General features: G+C 41.5%; 4 protein-coding genes and 1 long non-coding RNA gene across 11 annotated transcripts; 2 read left to right on the forward strand and 3 right to left on the reverse strand.

Annotated features, from left to right (window-relative positions):
- Positions 1-645: 645 nt before the first annotated feature.
- On the reverse strand, positions 646-2,728 carry LOC115671252 (low affinity inorganic phosphate transporter 8-like). Its single transcript, XM_030592768.2, has one exon. The coding sequence runs from the start codon at positions 2,489-2,491 to the stop codon at positions 833-835; it is 1,659 nt and encodes a 552-aa protein (XP_030448628.1). The 5' UTR covers positions 2,492-2,728; the 3' UTR covers positions 646-832.
- A 1,585-nt stretch (positions 2,729-4,313) lies between these two features.
- LOC115672775 (probable inactive receptor kinase At5g58300) lies at positions 4,314-8,430 on the reverse strand. Of its 7 annotated transcripts, none has more exons than XM_030594738.2 (4): positions 8,215-8,430; positions 6,090-7,438; positions 5,219-5,539; positions 4,314-4,775 (listed from the first exon to the last, which is right to left on the reverse strand). In XM_030594738.2, exons 2-4 carry the CDS (start codon positions 7,372-7,374, stop codon positions 4,480-4,482), a joined length of 1,902 nt encoding a protein of 633 aa, XP_030450598.1. In that variant the 5' UTR covers positions 7,375-7,438; positions 8,215-8,430; the 3' UTR covers positions 4,314-4,479. The 7 variants fall into 7 exon arrangements, with proteins under 7 accessions (XP_030450598.1, XP_056169125.1, XP_030450584.1 ...); XM_056313150.1 differs by having other exon boundaries at positions 8,211-8,429; XM_030594724.2 differs by lacking the exon at positions 8,215-8,430 and adding an exon at positions 7,971-8,131.
- A 3,230-nt stretch (positions 8,431-11,660) lies between these two features.
- LOC115672811 (uncharacterized) lies at positions 11,661-11,980 on the forward strand. Its single transcript, XR_004004762.2, has 2 exons — positions 11,661-11,827; positions 11,874-11,980. It is a non-coding gene; the product is annotated as an uncharacterized LOC115672811 (long non-coding RNA).
- Positions 11,981-12,093: 113 nt separating this feature from the next.
- Positions 12,094-14,643, reverse strand: LOC115672802 (60S ribosomal protein L10). The gene is made up of 4 exons (XM_030594758.2): positions 14,517-14,643; positions 13,225-13,726; positions 12,703-12,784; positions 12,094-12,315 (listed from the first exon to the last, which is right to left on the reverse strand). Exons 1-4 carry the CDS (start codon positions 14,524-14,526, stop codon positions 12,247-12,249), a joined length of 663 nt encoding a protein of 220 aa, XP_030450618.1. The 5' UTR covers positions 14,527-14,643; the 3' UTR covers positions 12,094-12,246.
- Positions 14,644-18,495: 3,852 nt separating this feature from the next.
- LOC115672188 (hydroxyacylglutathione hydrolase cytoplasmic) lies at positions 18,496-21,834 on the forward strand. The gene is made up of 7 exons (XM_030593968.2): positions 18,496-18,657; positions 18,789-18,911; positions 19,327-19,488; positions 20,070-20,148; positions 20,481-20,594; positions 21,304-21,480; positions 21,619-21,834. The coding sequence occupies exons 1-7, from the start codon at positions 18,611-18,613 to the stop codon at positions 21,691-21,693; spliced, it is 777 nt and encodes a 258-aa protein (XP_030449828.1). The 5' UTR covers positions 18,496-18,610; the 3' UTR covers positions 21,694-21,834.
- The last annotated feature ends 3,012 nt before the right edge of the window (positions 21,835-24,846 follow it).

A 24,846-nucleotide genomic window follows, 5' to 3' on the forward strand; every position in this document is an offset into this window, starting at 1 on the left:
GTAATTTAAAAGTGTATCGAGAATCAATTTTGGTTTAAATGGTGTTTGGAAAGAATACATTTTTGTAAGGGGCTTTTGCTATTCTTTATGAAAATGTATGATAAGTGCTAAATATTGAGGGTTGAATTTCAAGTACTGAAAAAAAGAATAAAGAGTTGTTAAACAGATGAAAATTAAATCATAAACGGTATTAGTTTCTTATTCAACCCGGGGAACAAGGAGCATCTACAGAAATGTTCTGATAATATAATCGATACGATTTTATCATTTTAATCTCCATTGAATATTAAATCACTTAACCAAAAGTAAGCCCTTTCTTACTCACCAGTTCATGTAATTCTTTATTTCAAACAATCCATTAATTAGTGTTTGGTTAGTGATTAACTACCGCACTTAGTGTGGTTATCTGACGCACCAGCTCAATGTGGTGTAAATAATTGAAGGGGCAAGATGATGTGCAAGTTTTGTGGCCCAACAAGAACCTGCGGCTTTGCAAAAGTAGCCCATGAACAGGCCCAACAGTGCAAAAAATAGCACGCACCAGTCCTCCTTGGCCAAGAAAAGCTAATGGCTTTCTTGTACCATCAGGACTGATGCAGTGTGTGATCCGCATAGAACGGCAAGGCTGATTTGTTCGAGCTGATCCAACATGAATTATTTTGAAGTTTCACTTGAACTTGATTAGTAGTAGTACAGACACTTGTGTTTCAGCTAAGTCTTTATGATGACAGATCACATGTTTTTTCATCCTGGAACCACATTTATTGCCACAAAGTCTTCAGGTAGCAGTAGAGACAATCAAATACTCTAAGAATCACATGGAGCTCAAGGCCTAAACCATCTGTGTCTCAGGAACCACATCAGCACCAGCTCTCTTTGTCTTGTCGCTCCCATTCTGGTCCTGATACTGACGCCCGCCAGGATTCTGATCCTCCCCGGAAATCTCCTCCAGGGACCTGCCCTTTGTCTCTGGCACCAAGAAAGTGAATAAGAAGCCCAGTAGGTTGACAACAGAGAGTGCGATGATTGCTTTCTTAGTCCCGGAGTCCTTCTGCGTGTATGTCTGAATCCAGAATGCTCCTATGATGGCTCCTGCTTTGCCTGCTGCTGCTGAGATTCCGTGGCAGGTCGACCTGAACCTTGCGGGGAAGAGCTCGGCTGGGACTATGAAGGTTGTGGAGTTGGGTCCAAAGTTGGCAAAGAAGAGGGTGAGTCCATAGAAGGCAATGAAGGTCATCGGATGGCCCCCGCAGTACTCTTTGCGAGAGCCCTTGGGGCACTTATCGCCCCTGAAGTGCTGGTACCTGGTTCCTAGGACCGCCATGAAGATTGACATCGCCAGGAACCCGATGAGCTGGATGGGGAACCGCCCGATCTTGTCAATCAAGAAAACCGTGAACCAGTACCCGGGGACCGTCGCCGCCAGGGCAATAATGAACATTGCTTTTGATAACTTGAACACCTCCTCGATCGCGTTCATGGTCCCTGGCCGGTGTAGGATGCCGCTAACAGGGTATATGTCCTTTTGCGCAAGCTGGAGGCTGTAAAAGGCGATGTCCAGCAAGAACCAGGTGGTCGTGGTCCCGAGTAGGTGGAGCCCATGCCTTCGGAAGAACTCGTTCGAGAATAGTCCGTACGAAGGCTGAGGGGTGACAGGAAGGTTGGGATTGGCGTTGTATCGTGATTCGTCGATTACTAAGTCTTTCTCCAGGACTTTGGCCATGTCAGATGCAGCCTTTTTGTGGTCTCCCTGGACCAAGGCGGTGTACCTCGCGGTCTCGGGCATTTTCATCCGCCAATAGTAGGTCAAGGCGGCAGGGACCGCCCCGAACATTAGGACAATCCGCCAAACGAAGTCACCCTGCGGCTGAGTGGAATAGACAGGTTCAACATCGAATGGATCAGCAGGGAATGCTGCGAGGAATATCCTTGAGACCAGCATCGCAACCGCCCCTGCAAATAGAATCCCAACACCTTGCATTGCAAAAACAGCCGCGATGAACCCTCCTCGGGTTTTCTGATTGGCGTATTCGGACATGATGACAGCCGAGAGCGGATAGTCCCCTCCGATGCCGAAACCGAGCCAGAATCTGAAGAAGCATAGGCAGCTGATCACGCTATGGGAGGTGGACCCAAAGGACAGGCCCGAGGCCAAGGCGCATCCAACCATGGTGACCAAGGTTATGCCATAGACCTTCTTGCGGCCGAGTTTGTCCCCGAGCCATCCGAAGAAGAGCTGGCCCGCTAAAGTTCCACATAGAGCGACTCCTTGGATGGCGTTAGAGATGTTTTTTGGAAGAGCACCGGGGTTTCCAGTGTGTGGGTCGAAGTAGTATAAGCGGCCCAATAGCTTGGTGACTGCGGTAATGCAGAAGAGGTCATATGCATCGGTAAAGAACCCCATCCCCGCTATGATGATTGCCTTAAAATGATAGAGTTGGGTCTTGGCATTGTCCAACTCCGAGAAGACGGCTTTGCTGGCATCTGCCATGGCTGAAATGTTCCTACACCCCCTAGTGGAAAGATGACTGCGGGAGATGATGTTTCTGTTCTTAATGGGTGTGGATGTAATATAGGGGAACAATACTCGCGCGCTTTGTCTTGTAATGTTGCTCTGCTACACAAGAAAAGCTAATTGTAACTAACGACCAGTTCGAAAAGCCGTTCGTTCCAAAGAGGAAAATGCCTCCATTTGACTTGCTTAGCTTGCTGTTTGAGCTAAGGAAGAACCACCTTTCTCGAGCTTTTCCTAATTTCGTCCTATAGATTTGGACCTTTCGTTTCATCTGTCTCTTGGAACGTAGTTGTTTAAGTTATTGCTTGGAGGGTCCTATCAATTTGAGTGGAAGCCGTGTATAAGATAAGTTCTGCTTTAGGATTATCCGAAGGAAGCATCTTCTTTCGACTTTCTCGGAAGTGTTGGGTGGATATCTTCGAAGCGTTGGGAGGACTTCGGTTGCATAAGTCTATCAATACCTTCGTCTGTTTTCTTCTTCCATTTGGGTTACTCACAGTAAGCGGGTGTTTATGTCATTACAAAGGGTTTTACAGCTTGAAGTTCTTATCTATGAGGAAGTGTCCAACTAATTGCAACCTTCTGGCTTCTTATTGGTTTCTCCTTTTGCCTTGTGAAACCCCATGCAACTCTCTCTCTCTCTCTCTCTCTCTCTCTCTCTCTCTCTCTCTCTCTCTCTCTCTCTCTCTCTCTCGAATGTGAAAGTTCAGATGGTAAAACGGGCCAATAGTCTTGAAGAAGACCATCTTGTTTTTGTCACTCAATGTCAGTTTGCTTGATGCTTTTGCAGATGGAGTAATCAAAACGAGTGGTTTCATAGTTTTTCTCACCCTTAAAGCCTTCAAAAAAATAGCACCTCCATATGAATATAAGGACCAAACCATTGTATCTCTCTCTCTCTCTCTCTCTCTCTCTCTCTCTCTCTCTCTCTCTCTCTCTATATATATATATATATATATATATCAAATAATATAAAAAATCCTCAATGTGAAAGTTCAGATGGTAAAAGGGGCCAATAGTATTGAAGAAGACCATCTTGGTTTTGTCACACAATGCCTGTTTGTTAGATGCTTTTGCAGATGGAGCAATCAAAACAAGTAGTTTCTTAGCTTTTGTCACCCTTTAAGCCTTCAAAATAAAAAGCACCTCCGTATGAATATAAGGACCAAGCCATTGTATCTCTCTCTCTCTCTCTCTCTCTCTCTCTCTCTCTCTCTCAAATAATATAAAAATCCTGAATGTCAAAGTTCAGATGGTGAAAAGGGCCAATAGTCTCGAAGAAGACCATCTTGGCTTTGTCACTCAATGCCTGTTTTTTTTTCTCACCCTTACAAGGACCAAGCCACTGTATCTCACTCTGGCGAGAGTAAATTTTTTTTTCCTGGGCTTACTTTTGAGGCAACAAGAAAAGTACAATTAAAGTCAATGTCGAAGCAGTGAAAGACAAGTTCAAAATTAAGTAAGAAAATGCAGACAGATTTCAATATTGGCTTTCATCAAGGTGAGCTGTTTTATAGTGAGGGCAATTGACTACTTCTGGCTAGCTCTTTTAACAGCTAATCCAATCTGATGTAAATCAAGTTGAGCTCTTTCGCTCACACGCAAAACCAGATGCTAAAAGGCACCCTCAGCTCACTTTTTTATACAATCTCTACTGCCTAAGATGCAAATCATAATGTCTTAACAATGAGCCAAAATGTGAAACGGATTTCCAGGCAACAAACGCCGAACGAATCTCAAGAGCATAATGGAAGCTTGTAAGCCAATTCTTTGCCACAGTGCAATTGGAGGTGGGAAATAGATAAAACAGACTAGCACTTTCACTAGAATGGATAAAAAGCCATGCAGAATTCAACTACAGAGTAAAGCATACATATAGATCACAGCTTACAAGAGAGCAAATTGTTCTCTTAGATACTGCAGCTCGACTCCATGAAGGAAAAAGGAATATCTAAAATCTATTATTACGGGGTTTGCACATTGGATTCGGCTCCAGAAGAAGGCCGATCCTTTACCTCCGGTTCCCGAACTTCCTCGATCATCTTGACAACTTCGTCCATCTTGGGGCGCGTATCAGGCACCTTTGCAACACATGTGAGAGCAATTTGCAGCATCTGCACCATCTCCTCCTCCACATTCTCGTACTTCAGCAGCTCGACATCAAAGACCTCAGCTGTCCATTCCTCTCGAACTACCGACCGGACCCACCTGGGGAGATCAACGACGTCATCGTGTCCCGGATGCTTGAGAGGGGTTTTACCTGCCCATTGTCCAAACAATACCTTAAAAACAAGAATCAAATCGAGTTGAAACGAACCACAAATATCAGCTTCAATTTCATTGGTTTTGGACAAACAAAATTAGTGAAAGACAGATACACTTGTAATACTTGTTCCTCATTCTAGATGGCCACTAAATAATGAGCTGTGAGTATCACTAATCTTTGAATTAAAAGCAAGTGGTGTTTGAAAAACTCAGTACTCTATCTGGGCTGAAAAGAAGCACTTACCATGGATCACATATCACGATTGTAGACATCTTAACCTTGAACCAAATGTTCAAAACAAAACAAAACAAAAATGCACCTAAGCAAATTAATAATTTATACAAAGGTACCTTTTCTGTTTCATATTTTATCAAATAATTAATTTCCAAACCGAACCAATTAAATGGTTTGAAATTTGAAACTGAATTAAAGTCTACCTGTTAACATTTCAAGAAGGAGCACACCAAAGCTGTAAACATCAGATTTCTGAGTAACTTTCCTTGATTCAATCACCTCCGGAGCATAGTATCCAATGACTCGGGGAGTAATTGCAGAGAAATTCATGAGAGGAGTCAGTCCAACATCCGAAACACAACCATCGTGATCTTGGGTGAGGAAGACATTCAAGGACTTGATGTTTCCATGAACACACTTAGCTCCAGGCTCAGAATGTATGTGAGCAATTGCTTTGGCTGTTCCAAGGGAGATCTTCATTCTAGAATCCCAATCTAATGGTGCCCTTCCAGAACCTTTATCTCCTAAAAGGCATGGACACAGAAGAGCAAAGAAATAGATTCATGAGATAACTTAGAATAAGAGCAGTAAGCGTTCTTCTGAAGCAAGCTCAAACTTATTTTTTCTTAACTTATAAAAGTTATAGCTTGTCTATCGCAGTTTAGCCCTTCTTATGGCCTCTGTAAAGTATAACTTCCTCATTGACTAGGTGGTAACCCATAGAAGTTGGCAATTTTTTCTCCTAATTGAAGCCACATCATGAAGGTGAGATCTGCAAGCCTTTTTTAAGGAACTCGACATTTAATCTTTAGCTAATGAGATAGCAGAGCCTAGTTATACTGTATTCTACATGAAGAAATGACACAACATCCATTCCTTCAATTTTTACATACCTGTAGTTTCATAGGTCAAATCATGGACAAAGGAATTGTTCAGTATTGTGCACAGATTAAGCATATGAGTTTTCTTTTGTGAAGTCTAGGTAAAGGGAAAACGAAACTAAGATGTCTCCTTGCATCAACGAAAAAAGTACTAGATCAGAATGTTCTACCAGATGGTAGAGGAAACACATACCATGCAAATGTACAAACAAGCTCCCAAAAGGCATGTAATCGTAAACCAAGAGCTTCTCATCCTTTGAATAGTAATATGCACGAAGTGGCACGACATTGGCATGTCGTCCCACCTTCCCCACAAGCTCCATTTGTTGTTCAAACTCCTTTTTGCCAGCCACAACTTCCCTCAGCCGTTTCACCACCAGGGTCGTCCCATCCTCCAGAAGAGCTTTATAAGCTGTTCCATAACTCCCCTTACCAAGAACTTCAGCCGAAGCCCTCAATAAGTCCTCAAGATCAAAGTTGTAAGAACACCCATCAAAGAAAACCAGCTTGTTCTTCTCTGGTTCTTGCACCCCACTTCCAAAGTCCTTTGGATTTTGACTAGCGCCATTAGTTCCCTTCACTTTCAGTACATTACTACCATCTTTTCTCTTCGAGTAGCAGACAAGGGCAACTACCATGAGGAGGAAAAGCACCGCAAAACCCCCAATAACTAAAGCAACAATAGCACCTGACCCAAGTTTCTTTTTCGAAGCAACTTTTTGAACTAGAGGACCTATCTTTGGCTGTTCTGAGTATGCAGGGGAAGGAGAAGGAGAGGTTAAAAGAGTGGAGCATTGGCTAAGAGGTTGTCCGCACAAAAGAGAGTTCCCAACGAATGAAGAATTGGGAAATTTTTCGAGAGAATTCGGGATGGAGCCCGACAAGTTGTTATAGCTCAGATTCAAAAGTTTGAGTTTGGGAAGGTTAAGGTCAGGAATTGTACCAGAAATGGAATTATTTTGAAGGTAAAATGTAGCAAGCCTAGTGAGCTTCTGAATGGATAGCGGGATGACGCTGCTAAACGAGTTGAAGGACAAATCCAATACATTGAGCTGTGATGACAAAGAGATCGGGAGAGAGCCAGAAAAGTTATTATGCTGGAGGAATAAGTATTGGAGGGAAGGAATGGAAGCAACATCAGAAGGAAGATTGCCGGTTAAATAATTCGAACGGAGGCTCAAGACCTGAAGAGCATCAAGCTTTCCTAAAGTGTTTGAAGGCAGTGAGCCATAAAGACCAACAGCGGGAAGACGGACCGCTGTCACCCGGGTTTTATCTACATTGCAAGTTATGCCTACCCAAGAACTGCAAATTGGAATAGAAGCGCTCCAATTCAGTTTCCGGGCATGTGGGACGGCCGAAGCGAAATCAAGGAGTGCTTGAATATCAGAATTCAGATCAGCAACAACTAAGGGGATGAGAATAAGTACACAGAAAAGCAATGAGGTCGTGGGAATGGCTGCTCGAAGAAGCTTCATGAAGTACTCAAGAGAGAGTGATTAAAAAATCTGAATTGAACTCAAACGCTCCTTCCCTGCTCAGCTGATAAAAAAAAATGAAACAGCATTCAGAAAAAGCCTCATCAGTGAATTCCAGAAATCAACCCCAGACCACTATAATTCAAGGCATCATCTATTTTGAGATAACTTCTCGCAATTCAACATCACGTTGTCTCTGGACTTTTGAGTGTTACCAAAACAAAGAAGCAGATAAGATGCACTCACAGTCCCATTTTGAATTCCTTAAGGAGGTCATTCTTTATCTGGCTTTTTTGACATTGGGAAAGCAGACCCGAAAAATCTTTATGGCAAATTATTCCCAAGAGACACCAGACATTTAAAATACGCATGCCCAGAAAGTCACCCAAATTACAAAAAGCAAGAGACTGGAAAGAATCCAAGAGAGAAAAGCCACCTCAGAGGAAAAGCAAATGCTATCTTTTGTTCTGATAAAGGAGAAGCACACTTTGGTAAAACAAAAGGCCCCCGCTTTATCTCACAATATTTAGACAAATGGATCGCACTAGCTCAATATCAACACACATTGGACAAATAAAAAAGCAGAGGATTCTCACCTCTCTAGTCTAGATATGCATGTATGGCATCTACTACTTTCATTGAGAAACAATACCAGTAAGCCCAAAAAAAAAAGAAAGAAGAGGAAGAAGACAACGAGGGTAAATGAAGAAAAGTCCAGGCTTGCATAAACAGAAGGTCTTGAGAGAGAGAGAGAGAGGGTAGTGCTTTAGTGAAATTACAGCAACAATCATATTAACACATCATCATCATCATGAGGGGGTTGGGAGCGTGGGTACCTGCCTGTAGGACATAATGAGAAGATAGTCAGTTTGAGACTCAGATCAAGTAGGAGAGAACAATCAAGAACTCCTCAAGGTGCAGTTCTTGGGTTTTCTTTCAACAAAATGCTTGACAGTATGGGTGCCTTGCATGATTCTTCTTCTTCTTCAGTAAATTTTACTTCTTTTTTTGTTTCTTTCCTTCTTCTGAGACACACAAATGGGGTGAGGAGAGATAAAAAGAGGCAGAGTGTGACACTGTAGATTTTGAGTGGGAAAGAGCGCATCTGCAGGCAGAACGATGTGACACTACTCTTTATCTTTATCTGTATATACACACATATACATACGGCTGAAAAGTGGACTCATTTTGCTAACGATTAACATTACGAAAAATCCGGCACATGACAATTTTATTTCAAATTATTTTTTTACTATAAAAAATCTCAAATTAATATACTTTGTGATAATTTAATTCAGAACTATTTTTTTGACTACCAAAAACCCAACATTGGTACACCTGTGACAATTTTACCCCAAACTGATACGCATGTGATAAATTTATCCTCAGTTAGTTTTCGTTAAATTTTACTGTCAAATTGCTAAGTTTGATGACACGTGATAGATGACAGGTATACCAGTTTAGGGTTTTATCCCTCTGCTTGCCACAAGTTTATCAATTTGCGATTTTTCGTTATATTAATCTAATTTAATAGACACTAATGGAGGGTAAATTTATTACAAATGTATTAGTTTGGGGTTTTTAGTGGTCAAAAAAATTGTTCTGGATAAATTTGTCACAGGTGTACCAGTTTTGGGTTTTTGGTGGTAAAAAAATTAGTTCGGGTTTTGAAAAGTAATACATATTCTTACCTTTACCAAAAAAAAAAAATTTAGTTCGAGGTAAAATTGTTATAGATGTACCAGTTTGGAGTTTTTCGTGGTATTAACCTTTTTGCTAAATTTAATTGGTCAAATATCAAGGGATATTCAAAATTTTAGCAAGTACTTCTCACTAAAGAATTCCTAAAAACATGGATCCCAAGGTGAGATGGTTGAATTTGTCCGAATCTATAGTCACTAATAAACTTTGACATGTGTTTATTAGGTAACTCTAGGTAGAATGTCGATTTTATGAATTGATTAGAAATCATACTTCGACTATTGTTTCGAGAAGCATGGTCTTTAGTTCAAATCTCGAAAAAGGCAACTAGTTACATGAAGCCGGGGATAGTCGTGATTTAATGGCACTAATAAAACGATTTAGGAGGCCAAGGAGCCCGATAATTTCGGAAAAAAAGTGTCCATCGTTTAATTTACGCGAACTTATTTGCTTAACACTGTGTGTAATTGTGTGCCCGGCTATTCATTCATATCTTATATAAAAGCCAATATCATTTACCTAAAAACTTCACCAAACTTACATATATAATCTACTGGCATGCACGAAAAAAAAAAAAGAAGCACAATCAATCGCAATTATGTGGAAAGGTATGATTTATCTTACATGTAATTAAATATTCAATCTTTATTCTGCGCTGCTGATAAAGAAAAAAAGGACTGATCGTTTGATTTTTTTTTTATATGCGAAAATAATTTCCACAAGGCGAGCGACACAGGAGATAAAAAGCATGTAATAATTACTCACCAAGAAAAAGGGGCTTCTAATAATTCACGTAACGGTTGGCCCAAAAAAAAAATTTAATTCACATAGCTAGGCCAAAAAGCTGTCGGGGCCGTCGGATCGAGATGATGAACAGCAACCCCACGATGCAAGAGAGGCACTTTTTTTCTTTTTTGGTCCTCGTAATTATGGCAAATTTCAAAAAATTCCCCCCTAAAAAAGGGACCATCTAGTTCAAAGCTGCTGTGAAAGGTGAGTGATTTATGCATGATAAATTGGTTTGACTTCAGTCTTGAGAATCAACACCATCATGGCCTTGTGCATAAAGAAGAAGAAAAGCCCACCTCTTTGAAATTCACGTGGTAGGGTCCTTCTCACTTTCATCTTTCCAGCCTAGATCATCGATTGAAACTAAGAAAACTTAACCCTCTGTTCTCTCTGTACCACCTTCGCTCGTACGTTCGATTGCGATCGTCTCAATGAAGCAACTGGTTCGTTCGACTCAGCGGTGAAGATTCGTACTTCAATTAATGAAGACGGGTAAAGCTTCTTGGGACAGATAGAGCGCCCATGCCTGGTCAATGAGAACACAAATTAATGAGCCGTACCACATTAATGAGATAGAACACCAAGGTGACATAGTGAGGTGAAGAAGTCGCGCACGGCTGAGAAGCACAAAGTTCTGTCCGTGCTCTCTTCACTCGATTATAGTAATTGGAGGAGTCTATTCTGTCGTCGCCCGTGTCCGGACAAGATTCGAGAACCATGGCTACTCAATTTCGAGCATGAGACGAGATCTGTGAAGGTGGGAAATGGATCTCATCACCGAGTGATCTTGAATATTGGAATGATTCGATTCTCACAATATCATGAAATGGGAAGGGTCGGTTGATTACGAATTACAAAGTTTTCTCAATTGGTCGCAAACCCCCCCAATGAAATCCGACGGAAGGTGCACACGAGCGCGTACAGTGGGCATGAGTGAGAGAGGCAGAGCGACAGAGATGTTTGTCGGACCGACAGTGCAAGCAATGCATTTTCAGTCACAAAAGCGCCGTGGAGTTAGTTGGCAGTTGATTAAGTTTGGCATCGAATTTAATGAAAACGGGCGCTCAATTGACGTCAATTCAGGCAAAGCCAACCCCCTGGTGACTTCCTTTTCAATTCACAGAGAGTCTTAGTTGAGCGTCTTCTATCAAATGTGGTAGCCAAAAGCCAATCTCATTTCACAAAAAGCAACCAAACATCCACCGATGTTAACGTTCAAATTTGCGATTCGATCCGTTTGTTTGTTCTACACAGGAGAACATCGACCCGAATGGCAGAAAGAGCTTTCGCCCGGCTTGTATCAAGCCATCTGAGGTGAACATTTTTAAAGCTTGCAAAGTGTGACCCTACAGAAAAAAAAAGAAACGAAACTAGTATGAACTCAGCCGCTCCGTCAGGCCCCGTCCAACATAGGTATTTCGTAACTGATAAGTTGGAACAGCAGTCATTGATCTTGAGATCTCTCATCTCATCTCAGCAAAGAAAACCAGACATAGGCACTTCTGCCACTGACGTCTGCACTTGGAACGGCAACCAGATCCTATTGGTAAGTCCCTCATAATCATGTATGATTGTATTGCAGCACATAACCTAAGGTTGCAAAAGGTCAGGGCAATTTCGGCTTTCCCGGTTGGAAAAGAGGCAATACTCACTGCTCGTACTGCCATTACACAAAAGAAGAAACTCGGGGAAGGATGTGCTGACGCTTGTTTAACAGAGTGCAAAGAAGGGAAAGAAAACTTTTCCTAAACTTAGAAGCGAAAAATCGGTTCTCAATATCCCACATGACCTGAACCTTATCTGGCACATTCAGCGCAATGTGAAACGCATGGAAAAATTTGGTTCTATCTGTAGAGATAAAAGTTTCAGTAAACATGACTCATTGATCAACCAACCAAGTGATTTTCCCATTAATACTCGAAAAAAGAATCAAAATAAGTACGGGAAAAGGCCCTCTAAATAGGTAGAAAGACCGAATTGAATGAAATCAGCGGAAAGGTCCTAAGTAGGTAGAAAGACCAAAAACAGAGGAAGGACCACGTGCAAACACTCTGATTGTCAAAACAGAGGACACAAATACGCAGACTCAGATCCCACAATTGCCACCAAGTAACATGTAAGTATAAACCCGACACAACCATTGCATAACAAACTACAAAGACACTTGCAGCAAGCATCACTGACCGAACTGGATGTATATAAAATGCTGGAGTTATTGATGCAGAGTAATCCAAGAAAATGAAAGTCAAATATAATGTGCATAAACTTCAGGATAATAAGCCCAATCCAACTCTGAATACTGAGAGAAAACAACAGATGATAGTAAGACGGACAAGTTCCGAATACAAAATCCAGAAATATTCTAGTTAGACACCAGATGTCCTAAGTAGTTGCATCCAAGAAAGCTCTTCCAGGTCGACGATTCGCCAGAGGTCCATGACATCCAAGGAGCTGCAATAGACGCCAATCATGAACTCGTAAGTCATCAATCAGAATTCAATGGTGCATAAAACCATGTATTTTGCGTCAAGAACAGGCCAGTTAGACTCGAAACATCTCAAACCCAGAATAACCAGTGTCTAAAGCAAAGAAAGTATTAGGGATGGTTTGGATACAAAACATGACTAAATATGAAAACTATCCCTCAAATTATTGCCTCCGTTTAAGAAATAATACACCTCTTCCTTATAAAGTGAAGAAACCTCAGTAACATGACATCACTTTTAAAGCATCGAGAAGCCTACCCTTGGACCCCGGAGGAACAAAACTCTCATCTAATGAAGAGATAAGAATGTCTAACAAGTTTTAAAAAAGATATTCAAACACAAGCATACTCACCTTGGCATTCACACCATCTGGAACAATTCTGTTCTCTCCCTTCCACCTCAAATAGTCAGCACGGCTGAACTTGGTAAATCCCCTGTTACAAAATTCCAAAACAAAATTTATAGTCTAATCATAAAAAATAATTACAAATGATTCACCATAAAAAGGGAGAGAGAAAAAACTACTTAAAAAGTTTCTATTTTCCAAAGGACGGCCAGGGTAATGCAGACAAACAGCAACAGAGAATAATGTTTCCATAGTCAGGTTTCAGGACGTTAGAATTAAAGGACCATCACATCTAGTGTTATTTCGGAAGTCATACGCGTGGAGCAAGGATGAAAAGAGCCAGACAAGAGATGAATAAAGGGGCTTATGAGTCTACCTTTGGAAACAGAGCTTTAATACTCAGAAAGAAACCAAGTATAAAATTTCCATTGCTACAGCCATGACCTTTAACTATCAAGTTACATTCATTGACATGCATGCAATTAAAGACTCTAGCTACAAGACAGGCCAAAAGGTCAAAACACATACCACTTCCTGCTGACAATGATCTTTTGACGGCCAGGGAACTTGAACTTGGCACGGCGAAGGGCCTCCTGGGCATGGTGGCTGTTGCTGTCCTTGCACCGGACTGAGAGCAGGACCTGACCGATGGCAACCCGAGCACATGTACCCTGTGGCTTTCCAAAAGCACCCCTCATACCAGTCTGGAGCCTATCAGCCCCAGCGCAGGAAAGCATCTTGTTAATACGGAGAACATGGAAGGGGTGGACCCTCACTCTCAAATGGAAAGCATCCTTTCCAGCAAATTTGGCCATGTACTTATTGCAAGCAATCCTAGCTGCTTCCAGGGCCTCACTCGAAACATTCTCCTTCTCCCAACTCACCAAGTGAACACAGAAGGGGAACTCATCCACACCCTTCTTTTTCATTCCAACATCATAGATTCTGATCTTAGGATCAGGAACACCACGGCAGTACCGTGATTTCGGGTACGGCTTGTTCTTGATCTGCCGATAACACCTTGCCGGTCCTATGATAACCACAGAATCAAATCAGATTAACTAAATCCGGAAGTCGGAACCTTCACAATACAGTCCCCATCGAACAGATGGAATAGAAGATGCGCTCGACACACGCCATGGCCTAATCTAAAACGCACGGATATCTCTTGCGGGAAAAAAACGAGCAGCTGAAGCAACAACAATGCAAAAGGGTGCACGTACCACAGGCAATTTGTAACATTTTCTTTTCTTTCCGCGAACAAACATCCACGAAATCAGAAGCACGGGATCAAGTCAAACCAAGAAGCCCAATACTAAATGCCATATCCCACAACTCTACGAAGAAAACTGATATCCTAGCGCACAGGATGCAGATGCAGACAATACGCAAGAGCAGAAAATGAAAAGAAAGAAGAAAAAACATCTCTTTACGTCCTCTTTCCCTCCTTTCGACCCCGACGAGCTACCCATTCAATTCCGCTCACGCAACAGTTCGCACGGAAATCATTAACCCGCCCTCGCATGCTCATTTGAACGCCGAAATTTCAAGCCGACGAACCGGAGGGCGGAAAAAATCAAATCGACCTCTCGCTCCCCCCCCCCCCCCACACACACACACACACACAAAGATCGCGAGCAAACATCAGAAATGGAACCGAGCGCAACAACGAATCGACCAGAGGGAATTCCGCATCGGCTACGCGAAAAACCGATGCGTTCGCAACACGGAGCAGCTTCCAGACGACAACGCCTTCAACCAAACGAGAAAGCAAAACGAAAGAGCGAGAGAGAGAGAGAGCGAAGGAGAGAGAGACGTACTTCTCCCCATGGCGACCTCGCACCGATCGTTCTGCAAGAGAATGGCGCTGCGAAGAAGAAGAAGATGAAAACCGAAGAAACCCTAGCGGGGATGCTTTATATAGGCGTGTCCGCGTGGACTTGGACGCGCATCTTGGTGAGCTCACGGCTCACGTAGTTCTCGGTTTCTTGAGCCCAAAGCCGGGCCCAACCGCCCCCCGTTGAACGGTCCGATTTTGACCCGCGGGTCGGATTAGTTTGGGCCGACAATTTTGACCCGGGCCATATACGGATCCGGGTCATTTCCGACCCTTGCGTGTAAAATTTGTCCGCAAGCTCCGGTCGTGTTTCGGGGCTTTTTTTTGGGGTTTGGCTCATTTTTCGAAATCGGGTCGGGTCTTTACAAATCTCGGATAATTTAACACGTGTCTATTTCGATTTCTGTGGAGGTGGCGAACAAGCGGGTAGGATCAGTCTCGATTTTAGTTGAAATTCGACTCTTGGTCGTAATTGCGTGCGGGTCGTGCTGACTTGGGGAGTTTCGTTTAGGTTTTGTAGGGCTCCGGTGCCATGTCGGGTTTGCATCCATTTAGGATTCAGCTTCTTCGATTTCGAGTCGGGCCTTGCTCGCATGGGTGCCATGTTCTGATTTTGTCAGGTCCAAATCATTTCAAATGAGGGTTAAGTCGGATAAGCTTATTAGCGGAACATACTACCTTGAAAACTGGTCCAGTTCTGAGTTCTTGTTGGAACTGGTCCGATTCCAAGTGAAAAACCATCCATAACCAAACTGATTTTGGAAACGGTTTCATAAAACCTAAAAATCCTGATTTTCTATTGGCTCTTTTTCTCTATCTCTCTTTCTCTGTTCTCTTCAAGACTTCTACCTTACTCAGAAACTTCACGGCTCTCTCTCTCTCTCTCTCTCTCTCTCTCTCTCTCTCTCTCTCTCTCAAGTTATCCTCCTCCTCCTCGCTCTCTTGTAGCTCGCTATCCCTCATTCGAGTCTCGCAACCCTCGCTCATTCCCCACTTACCCTTAGCTCCTCGCTCATTTGAAATCCTCGCTTGCTCGGACAACAATCATCTAGAGGTAAAAACCGTAAAATATAATGAACTTCTTGTTGCCTCTTTACAGTAGAATCACTTACTACACTTATCTATGAAGTCGACTGGCTGGGTTCTAAATGCGATGTAGATTTCACTTTACTCACGGTGGATTCATTTTATCGAAACTCTTATACGAGTCTCCATAGCTGCACTTGTCATTGGAAGATCATTTTGTTTTGCTTTCCCCAGGATGCAAGTTAATTTGTCTTGATGATTCCTAGTTTTACTTCAATTTTTTTTTTTGAAATCCCACTTTAAATTGTATAGTTGTACCCCGAAAGTCAAAATGTCAAAAGTGAATTGGTTTACCCCTTTTGAAGATGACGGAATTAAAGTCAAGCATTTCCCTAAAAAAAAAAAAATTCTTGGGTAGATCCTATAACTAGACCAGATAACATCATAAGTTTCATGATCGGTTTCAAGAAAAATACGATAGATTCTAGTCTCAGAAAACTGAGAATTTATTATAACATGGTAGGTTCTAGACCTATAATCAATCATCCTAATTCCTAATTAGCTTGGGTTTTGGGTAAGATCTGTGCTTGATTGGTTTGGACCGAATCGGGTTTTGCCAAGTGGGCATGCCTAGGACGGCACGTGTCCTCATTTCTCGAGTGGCAGCACCCCGACTGTGAAAGTCAAGAAAATATAGGCTAGGCCTGTCTTAGAAAATGTAGACTTCAAAACAATACATGTAAAAGACAGCAAGGGCCATTCAAATACACATCCTTAAATGGACATCCAAACAAGCAAGCACTTCATCACTGAAATGGCAAGAGGAGATGAAATGCAAGCTCATATGAAATATATCGAGCATCCTTGGACAAACCAAGCCTCCCAAAAATCACAACACCGAACACTCACGGGCAAAACTGCCGATTCAATAGCCAAGCCTGTGCAATTACCCACCAATAAAAGAAATTAAAACTCCAGCAAAAACAGCCAGAAAGAAGAAGAAAAAAAGGTACAAAAAATAAGGATACGATTTTCTAGTAGACATGAATTCATCACAGCTTGATGGTCCATCAGATGCATCAAACCAGGAAAAAACACGGTAAGTTTTGAGAAGGTGACTCCAAATGAAGACATGAATTCAACAAAAGTCAGGACACGATTTTCTAGTAGACATGGATTCATCACCCATGGATGTCCTCTGCACAATCTGCAGCACATAACCAAAGCACCCCACTTCACATACCAGCCAAGCCAATCGAATCCATCAAACACGTGTGAACAGACATGAATTTATCGTTTAAGCCCCAAAAAAAGGAAAATCAGAAACCAAAAAAAAAAAAAAAAACAACCTCATTAGTCTTAGACCGTAACAAAATGCTTCCATGGGATCTATGGCTACTCCCACATCTATAAATGATAAACCATTAACAATAAACATTACAATTTGCAACAAATTTCAGCCAAACAACCTCAACTAGGTTCTATGACTTCAAGGTCTCACTGATATACGTTTGTCAGATGTCTTTTTATTTCAATTTACCCGATTCGCTCGCACTCTTCATGTTCAAGTTCTCATTGATCCATGCTTGACACTAGCAACTAACAATTGTGTATGTAACTCCAAATGAATAGGCGCAAGCCACAAGGATTACCAAGCTATGCAACACCAAGGACGTAGTAACAGCCGTTGGAATGTACTGAAAACAAATACGTCAAGAAACAATGACTCGTGCGTGCCAGGGTCGAGCGAGGGACTTGAGAATTGAGCATCTAAAAATCTCCCAAGACAACAACAAAAGCGGAAGGAAACCCAACGAATTCAAAAGACGCAGCTCAACACAAACCATCAACCCCGCAACGCCAAAACCAAACACATACGTAAAAACCTAAACAAAAGAGAAAAAAAGAACGTCACGAACATCGTTGGACCTGATCTTGCACGTTTTGCTTGGGCACCTGGCTGGTGTACTGGGCGATGCAATGAGGGACGGTGAAAGGCGCGTCCTGCCTGAGCGAGGCCCACTCTGATGTTCGCAGAACCTACAAAAGCCAAGGGAACGATTCACGTTCAAGCTAGGGTCCAGCGAGGGGCCGGGGGCTTTTTTGTTTTTTGTCACTGAGTATCGATGACGACAAGGGACACAACCTTTGCTTCGTCGGCGATGGCGGGGAGCAAGGAGTGCCCAAAGCAGCAACAACGCGAAGCGACGGAGCGAGCGTCGGAACAACCAGGAACGCCGACGAGAGCGAAATTTGAGAGCGAAATCGTGATTTCAAAACAATTTGAAAGCCTTCGCTTTGCTGGAGAAAGAAAATGTCTTCTTTCTGATGAAACGGAAAGAACGAAGAAGACGAGAGAGAGGAGAGAGGAGACGAGAGAGGCTTAGCCAATATTTTCTCGAAGGGATAATGACATCGACAGTCTCTGAATTTTGGCAAAATATGTAATTTGATCTCTAAATTTTTAATTTATTCAATATAGTCCATGAATTTTAGCCTAATATTTAATATGGTTCCTGAATTTTTAATTTGTTCAATATGGTCTCTGAATTTTTGATACATATTTTCATATAATTCATGGACTAAATTGAATATATACTAAAAGCCCAGAGATCACATTAAATAAATTAAAAGTGCAAGGATCACATTAAATATTAAGCTAAAGTTCATGAATTATATTGAATAAATTAAAAGTTCATGGATCAAATTATATATTGAGCTAAAATTCAGAAACTGTTTGTACCGTTATTTCTTTTTCGAATTACGAAGAAACGGACGGAGAGAGAGAGAGAGAGAGAGAGGGGAGTTGAATTGTTGAAAATTTCTCATGGTGGGTCTCGAAGATCACGTGTCGAATTTTGGGTGGACTGTCTCAACGACGTGGGGGCAAGACGGTCCAAGCCAATATTTTCTCCCGAGCATCATCACCTGCGGCCGAACGGGAGAACCAAAGATGATGATGATGTCGAGATGCTTCTTCTAGCGTCCTGACTCACGGCGGCGCCGCCACAGCAAGCAAGCGATTCCGATCGAGAGAAGCTCCCTCCCGCCATGAAGATCCACCACGTACCTTGCTTGGACGACAACTACGCTTACCTGTAATCAACCCCCTCCCGCCACGATCGGATTTTCCCTCGCCGTTTCTTCTCCGGTGATCCTTCCCCCGCCCCTTCCTAATTGCTCTTCGCCTTTCTTGTTTTCCGGTCGCTTCGTGGATCGGAATCGGCAGTATCATCGACGAGAGCACCGGAGAGGCGGCGGCCGTGGACCCCGCGGAGCCGGAGAAGGTCGTGAAAGCAGCTCGGGAGCACGGCGTTGACTTGAAGCTCGTGCTCACCACTCACCATCACTGGTCAGTCGGTCGGTCGCGAGGGTTTCCGATGAACGTCGAATCGGATTTTGGATTATCGCGGCGTCGGCCGAACGGGACTGAAATTCGCTTCGCTCGATGAAATTATCTTGCTCGCGAATGCATCGATTGTTCTTGGTTTTGTCTGTGCTAGACATGATTAGAATTGGATAGAAGGTCAATACACTGTCTACTCTACTGTTGCCTCGTCGGTTTGACACATCTCGGCAGAGATGAAGAATTCACTGATGGTTGATGTGTTTTTGTGGATGAAAGATGCTCTTTTTGAAATAATTTGTTGCCTCGTTTTCGGTCGCGACAAACTCGTTATGCGAAATGAAGGAAGTAATGTCGAGGTCCTCTTGTTCAGCTGATTTCGTAACCTAACGGGTCGACTTGCGCGTATTGATTCTGCTAGGGACCATGCTGGGGGGAATGAGAAGATCAAGCAGTTGATACCTGGGATTAAGGTGTATGGCGGTTCGATAGACAATGTGAAGGCTTGCACTGATAAAGTGGAAAATGGCGAGAAGTTGTCTCTTGGGAAGGATACCAACATACTATGTCTTCACACTCCTTGGTATTGTTTTTCAATCTCTTCATGCCTAAATCATCACTTGCTGTGGAAATATATTGGCAGACTTATACTTCCGATAAATAGGGACAATGAAGTCCCTCTGCATTTGAATAGCTTGTCTGGTATACCATTCTGTAAGAGTGCTCTGCATTTTGGATTCTGTCGAGTGCTCCATCCATTAAGATGAGCTTTCGCTTCTCCTTTGATCTTGGAAGTTGATGATTTTTGTGTTATTACATGTATTAAGTTTTTTATTTCGACTTCTGGATGTGATATGTAGCCACTGCATTTTGACTCCTTGTTATGCTCGGTAAAAAGTAAGCCATTCCTTAGGATGTTGGGTATCTAATGATGTCATTATCATTCTTATCTTGGGGCCTTTTTCCCCCTAAAATAAGGAGCATCTATCTGTTGATGCTCATGGGAAGATTAGCTGGTCTTCCAACCATACTCTGACGTATCATTTCATGACAATTTCTTGTTTCGCGTTGAATCACTTACCTATGAAAGGGAGATACAAACTTTGTGTTGGAGCTCGGTGCTCTTGTCCCCATTTCTTTAATTTCTCTATATGCTGTTGCCAGCCATACCAGAGGGCATATAAGTTACTATGTGACTGGGAAAGGGGACGAAGATCCTGCTGTTTTCACAGGCGACACACTGGTGAGTTGATAGTTCGTCTCATTACTTGCACTAGTGTTAAATCATGTTGTTTTATCCACCAATTAGTCACGTAACTCGAAAAGCAAGATATAGGAGGTGCGAAACGTGTTTCTAGAACTTAGGAGATAATTTTTAAGATTATTTAGATGTGGTTGCTGCTTCAAGCAGAGTTTTCGTGGGGGCTGTGTGCTTTGTTGACCTTATTTCTTAACGTGTCTACACTATGGCATTATTGCCGTTGTTGTCTTGTGGCTGGAGCAAGGTCTTTTTTTTTAAAGTTCTGACAAGTTGTGCATTCATTTTAAATCAAATATGCATATCTTCAAATGCAGTTCATTGCTGGGTGTGGAAAATTTTTCGAAGGCACAGCAGAGCAGATGTATCAATCGCTCTGTGTTACACTGGGGTCATTGCCAAAACCAACTCGAGTCTACTGCGGCCATGAGGTAAGATACTGATATTGCTTACTCTTTTAGTTTCTTCTGCTTTCAGCTTTATGGGAGTAGCCTGGATAGTTTTGCTAAATAAAATATAGCTAAGTAGCCGTAGTTGCTCTACAGAGTATACTTAGGCTGATTATTTGTACAGAAATTCTATGCACAATTTATAAGTAGTGCTGAGATGCGGTTCTTCTCCTTCCCTTGGCCAACTGTTGTGAGAGTGAATGAGTACAGTTTAATTATTGCCGTGTGGCTTTTATGTTCAAAAGAGAGATCATATTGTATGAAGAAGATTAAACGAAATCTTAGCAGTTTATTTGGACGAGCATGTGGCTTGAGCGAAAATACTCTGTAAATTAAATAAAAAATGGACGTTTGCATGGCCATTATGCTATATAGGGGATACGATTAAGTGGTAAGGACACTCTTGACAAGCATACACACCTCCCTAGCTTTTTGAATTGTAGATGTTCTTCAGTGAGTTGCTGCGTGCTCTGGATATTGCAGTATGCGAGATACAACATGAGATAGGGAAGTGACAATGGCGACTGGCTCCTTAACAACAGCAACAATTCTAGTTTTTACAGATTTTTGTTACGTTCAAATTCTCAATGTCAGAGAGCAAGCGTCATTTTCTTTTTCTTGTTATATGGTGTTTCTCGCTTTCTTTTCCTTGGCAAAAAGCTGAACAATGTTCCTGAATGCTATTTTGTAGTACACGGTGAAGAACTTGCTGTTTGCTCTCACCGTTGAACAAGAGAACGTGAAGATAAAGCAAAAGTTATCATGGGCTCAGCAACAGCAGGAGAAAGGCCTCCCGACTATTCCATCCACCATTGAGGAAGAAATGGAGACCAACCCTTTCATGCGGGTTGATTTACCGGAGCTGCAGGTGAAGTTAATTACCTTCGCTGTCGACTTTGTGAATGTTCGGAACTTGCATGGGGTGTTTAATTCTCTTTCCCTAGCTCGTTATCTACCCAATAGAGTGATGCTCTAATGCTTTGCAAATTCTTGTGCGACTTTGCAGGAGATCGTAGGCTGCAAGTCACCCGTCGAATGTCTGAGGGAGATCAGGCAGCGCAAGGACAAGTGGAGGGGTTGATCGATGTTGTTTGTAGGGCTTTTGTAACTGGACCGGGTTTACCCCCGGTTCAGTGTGAAGAACCACCTAGGAACCGGACCAATCAAACTAAATTTGGAACCAATTTCATAAAGCTTAAAAACCCTAGTTTTTCTCTTGGTATTTTTTTGTCTCTCTCTCTTGTTCGTAGTTCTCTCTAACCTCACTCAGGCACTTCACAATTCTCTCTTTAGCTCGCGACTCACTCTCCTCCTCGCTCGCTCACAGCTCGCCCTCGTTCGTTTGAGCCTCGCAATCCTTGCTCATTCTTGACTCGCCTTTGCTCGCTCGCTCTCGTTCATCTTTTATTTTGAACCGTTTTGTTGTTCATATTATATTGCTATAAAAAATGAAACAAAAAAAAGGAACAAAAGAAAAACAGGTTTTCGAGTAGATCCTGAAATCGAACTGAAAAATAGGGTACGTTTTTGGATAAATATGGTGGGTTCCAGGTTTCATAAAATGAAACTGGTTTTAAGGGAACTGATCGCCCTAGTTGTTCTCAACCAAGTATCAAAGATGCAACCAAATCAGATTTCCAAGCATATGTGGCTTGAATGGGATCACCTGCAGTTCCCTGGACTGCCATGATCATGTCGAATTTTCAAGTACTGTCTGTGAAAGCTTCTACTTTTGTTGTACATAAAGGATGTTGTGTTTGAGATCTGAGAATGAATGGCCAAATCAGGACATGTCTGCTTCTGCTCCCGGAGTTGTTTTCTGGCCCCTCTTCTCTTTTGCTTTCAGGTGAGAATGGTTCATATTTGCTATGCATCCATCTTCAGAAGATCTCCAGCTCAAAGCTTTTCTACACGAGTGCATTTGAGATCAAAACACTGAATCCACCACTTGAGATGGCCATGGGAACATGTCTCTGCTTGTAAGGGCAAAAAGAAACTACGCAGCTATCGTGTTGGAGTCGTTTCTTGAAAAGAAGATAGGATCTTCGAAAGTTACTTTCCGCAGTAGAACCCGCATTTGGCATCATAACTAGTTGTGTGCTCATGGTCTGTAGGGACTTGTGCACATAATCATGTCGTCGCATGACTTGTCAAGGGATTATAACAAAAGATTTCCTTGTTTCTACTGAGAAAGAGATGTGAGAAGCTATACCAAGAAATAGATTTACCGTTGGAAATGTCTGATTCATTGGAAAGATGGAGAACAACTTATGAATCCCAACAAGTACCAACGAAGCAAACATACGAAGAGCAAATTAAGTTAATCTGCAGGGTACAATCATGCGGAAGAGTATACATATGTCAAATTTGATGGAATGATGTAAGAGTCCTGAATCATGCCACAAGATTGAATGGTTATCCTGCTTCACTGTGTGTGGTTTAGTTAAACAACTTTAGGGTATTGGTTCCATTTAGACAAACCAAGAACTTGAAGGGTGATGGCTCTTCTTGGTGTGTTACAAGTATGCAAAATTTTAAAGAGTTCGAAAGCGAAAAGAAAATTGCCAAGTTTTAGTTTCTTTCCTTGCATGAGGCGACCGATTGTTTTCCACCATTAAAACATATTTTTCGATAAATTAATGGATATAGATTTTCGGCGAAAAATGAATTTGAGTAGTATAGAGATATAGCAAATTCGGTGAGCGATACGTGACAGAGATGACAAAAGCATAGTATAATTTTCTATAGGTGTTCTTCTATCTTTACTGTCTTTAAGGATGAGTAACAGTAATGAAGATATAAACAAGATTTGGAGATGTTACACGTTCCGTCTGTCAAACCTTATGGTGAGTAACAACTGGAATACTGAAACTATACCTTAGAATTACTATGTTGTGTCTTTCCAATTAACAGAGAGCATGAACAAACGTTTACAGGATGAATACGAGAAAGTACATTGATGGCCAAATTTATATCGTGTTAGTGTGTAAAAATTCAACTGAAATCGAGTTGTGTTGTAAATTACGAATATAGAGTTTTTTTTTTTGGCTAAGATTTTTGTTTAATCTAACACTTGAAGTATAACAATTTTCATCGCGATATGAAGAGGTGATTTGAATCGGACACGAACTTATTAAAAGAATCCCGAAAACGAAACCCAATCCAAACAAACACAATTCGACATACATGAATTGATATTTTTTGTTCAATTTTAATAAGAACATTTTGTGAAAAATATTTTTGGACACGAACACGACAGATAAACGTGAATTTAACCCTAAAGTATAGTCGGACTTCTCATGGCATTTCAAGAATAAGAGACAAATAAATTGAGTAATATTAAGTCCTCCTCCAACTTTTGGTTAAATTAACTATACTATCTATCTTATCTTATCAGCTCAACATAAGTTCAAAACTCCACCTGATTTGTCTGGTGACTTCTATAAATAAACGACGATTGATAATTAATAGGGAAAAAGCCATAAAAAAAACTTCAATGTATGTAAATTATGACACATTTACCTTGATTTTTTTTATGATATAAAAAATCCCAAACTATGCTCATTGTGACACATTTACCCTAAACTTTTTCTTGTGACATAAAAATCCCAAACTTCTACCTATGTGACACATTTACTTTTCATCAAAGTTTCGTTAGATGATTTTTCAGTTAAAACAACATTATTTTTATTTGACAACATCGTTTGCTTTATGGCGTCCACGTATACAAACTTCTAATGATTTTCATTAACAAAGTTTTTAATGTGAATAAATGTGTCACATGGGTATAAGTTTGGGATTTTTAGTGTAACAGAAAATTTTTTTAGGGTAAATGTGTTGTAGTGGACATAATTTAGGGTTTTTGATAGCTTTTGCCCTAATTAAAAAGGCAATGGATAAATGCACTAAAAGTCCTAAAAGTTATTACGAAAGTGCGATCGAGTTCTAAAATTTTAAAAAAGTACAATCGAGTCCTAAAATTTTCAAAAGTGCATTTAACAAAATGACTTGATTGGACCAATTTGAAAAATTTTACAACTTAATAGCACTTTTTGAAAGTTTTAGGACTTAATTGCATTTTGCGATAAGTTTTAGGATTTGATTGCACTTTTTGAAAGTTTTAGAACTCAATTGCACTTCCTTGATAAGTTTTAGGACTTCCAATGTACTTATCTCAAAGGCAAAGAAAGATCATTGGAGGCTGTCATTGAGATTAGCTAGAGCTAAGAACATG

This window comes from Syzygium oleosum, unplaced genomic scaffold, assembly GCF_021117445.2.
Source record: "Syzygium oleosum isolate NSW1041296 unplaced genomic scaffold, Sole_v2.1 Sole_v2.07, whole genome shotgun sequence".
NCBI lineage: Eukaryota > Viridiplantae > Streptophyta > Magnoliopsida > Myrtales > Myrtaceae > Syzygium > Syzygium oleosum.

Excerpts from the sequence above, each read along its gene's own strand:
- LOC115672188 (XM_030593968.2), top strand. The coding sequence starts at position 18,611 with ATGAAGATCCACCACGTACCTTGCTTGGACGACAACTACGCTTACCT. Across the intron at positions 18,658-18,788 it reads GACGACAACTACGCTTACCT|TATCATCGACGAGAGCACCG; the intron begins GTAATCAACCCC and ends CGGAATCGGCAG. Across the intron at positions 20,595-21,303 it reads GAGTCTACTGCGGCCATGAG|TACACGGTGAAGAACTTGCT; the intron begins GTAAGATACTGA and ends GCTATTTTGTAG.
- LOC115671252 (XM_030592768.2), bottom strand. The coding sequence starts at position 2,491 with ATGGCAGATGCCAGCAAAGCCGTCTTCTCGGAGTTGGACAATGCCAAG.
- LOC115672802 (XM_030594758.2), bottom strand. Across the intron at positions 12,785-13,224 it reads ATCATTGTCAGCAGGAAGTG|GGGATTTACCAAGTTCAGCC; the intron begins GTATGTGTTTTG and ends ATTTTGTAACAG. Across the intron at positions 12,316-12,702 it reads CAGATGGTGTGAATGCCAAG|CTCCTTGGATGTCATGGACC; the intron begins GTGAGTATGCTT and ends CGTCTATTGCAG.
- LOC115672775 (XM_030594738.2), bottom strand. The coding sequence starts at position 7,374 with ATGAAGCTTCTTCGAGCAGCCATTCCCACGACCTCATTGCTTTTCTGT. Across the intron at positions 5,540-6,089 it reads CTTGTTTGTACATTTGCATG|GAGATAAAGGTTCTGGAAGG; the intron begins GTATGTGTTTCC and ends CATGCCTTTTAG. Across the intron at positions 4,776-5,218 it reads CCTTCTTGAAATGTTAACAG|GTAAAACCCCTCTCAAGCAT; the intron begins GTAGACTTTAAT and ends GACAATGGGCAG.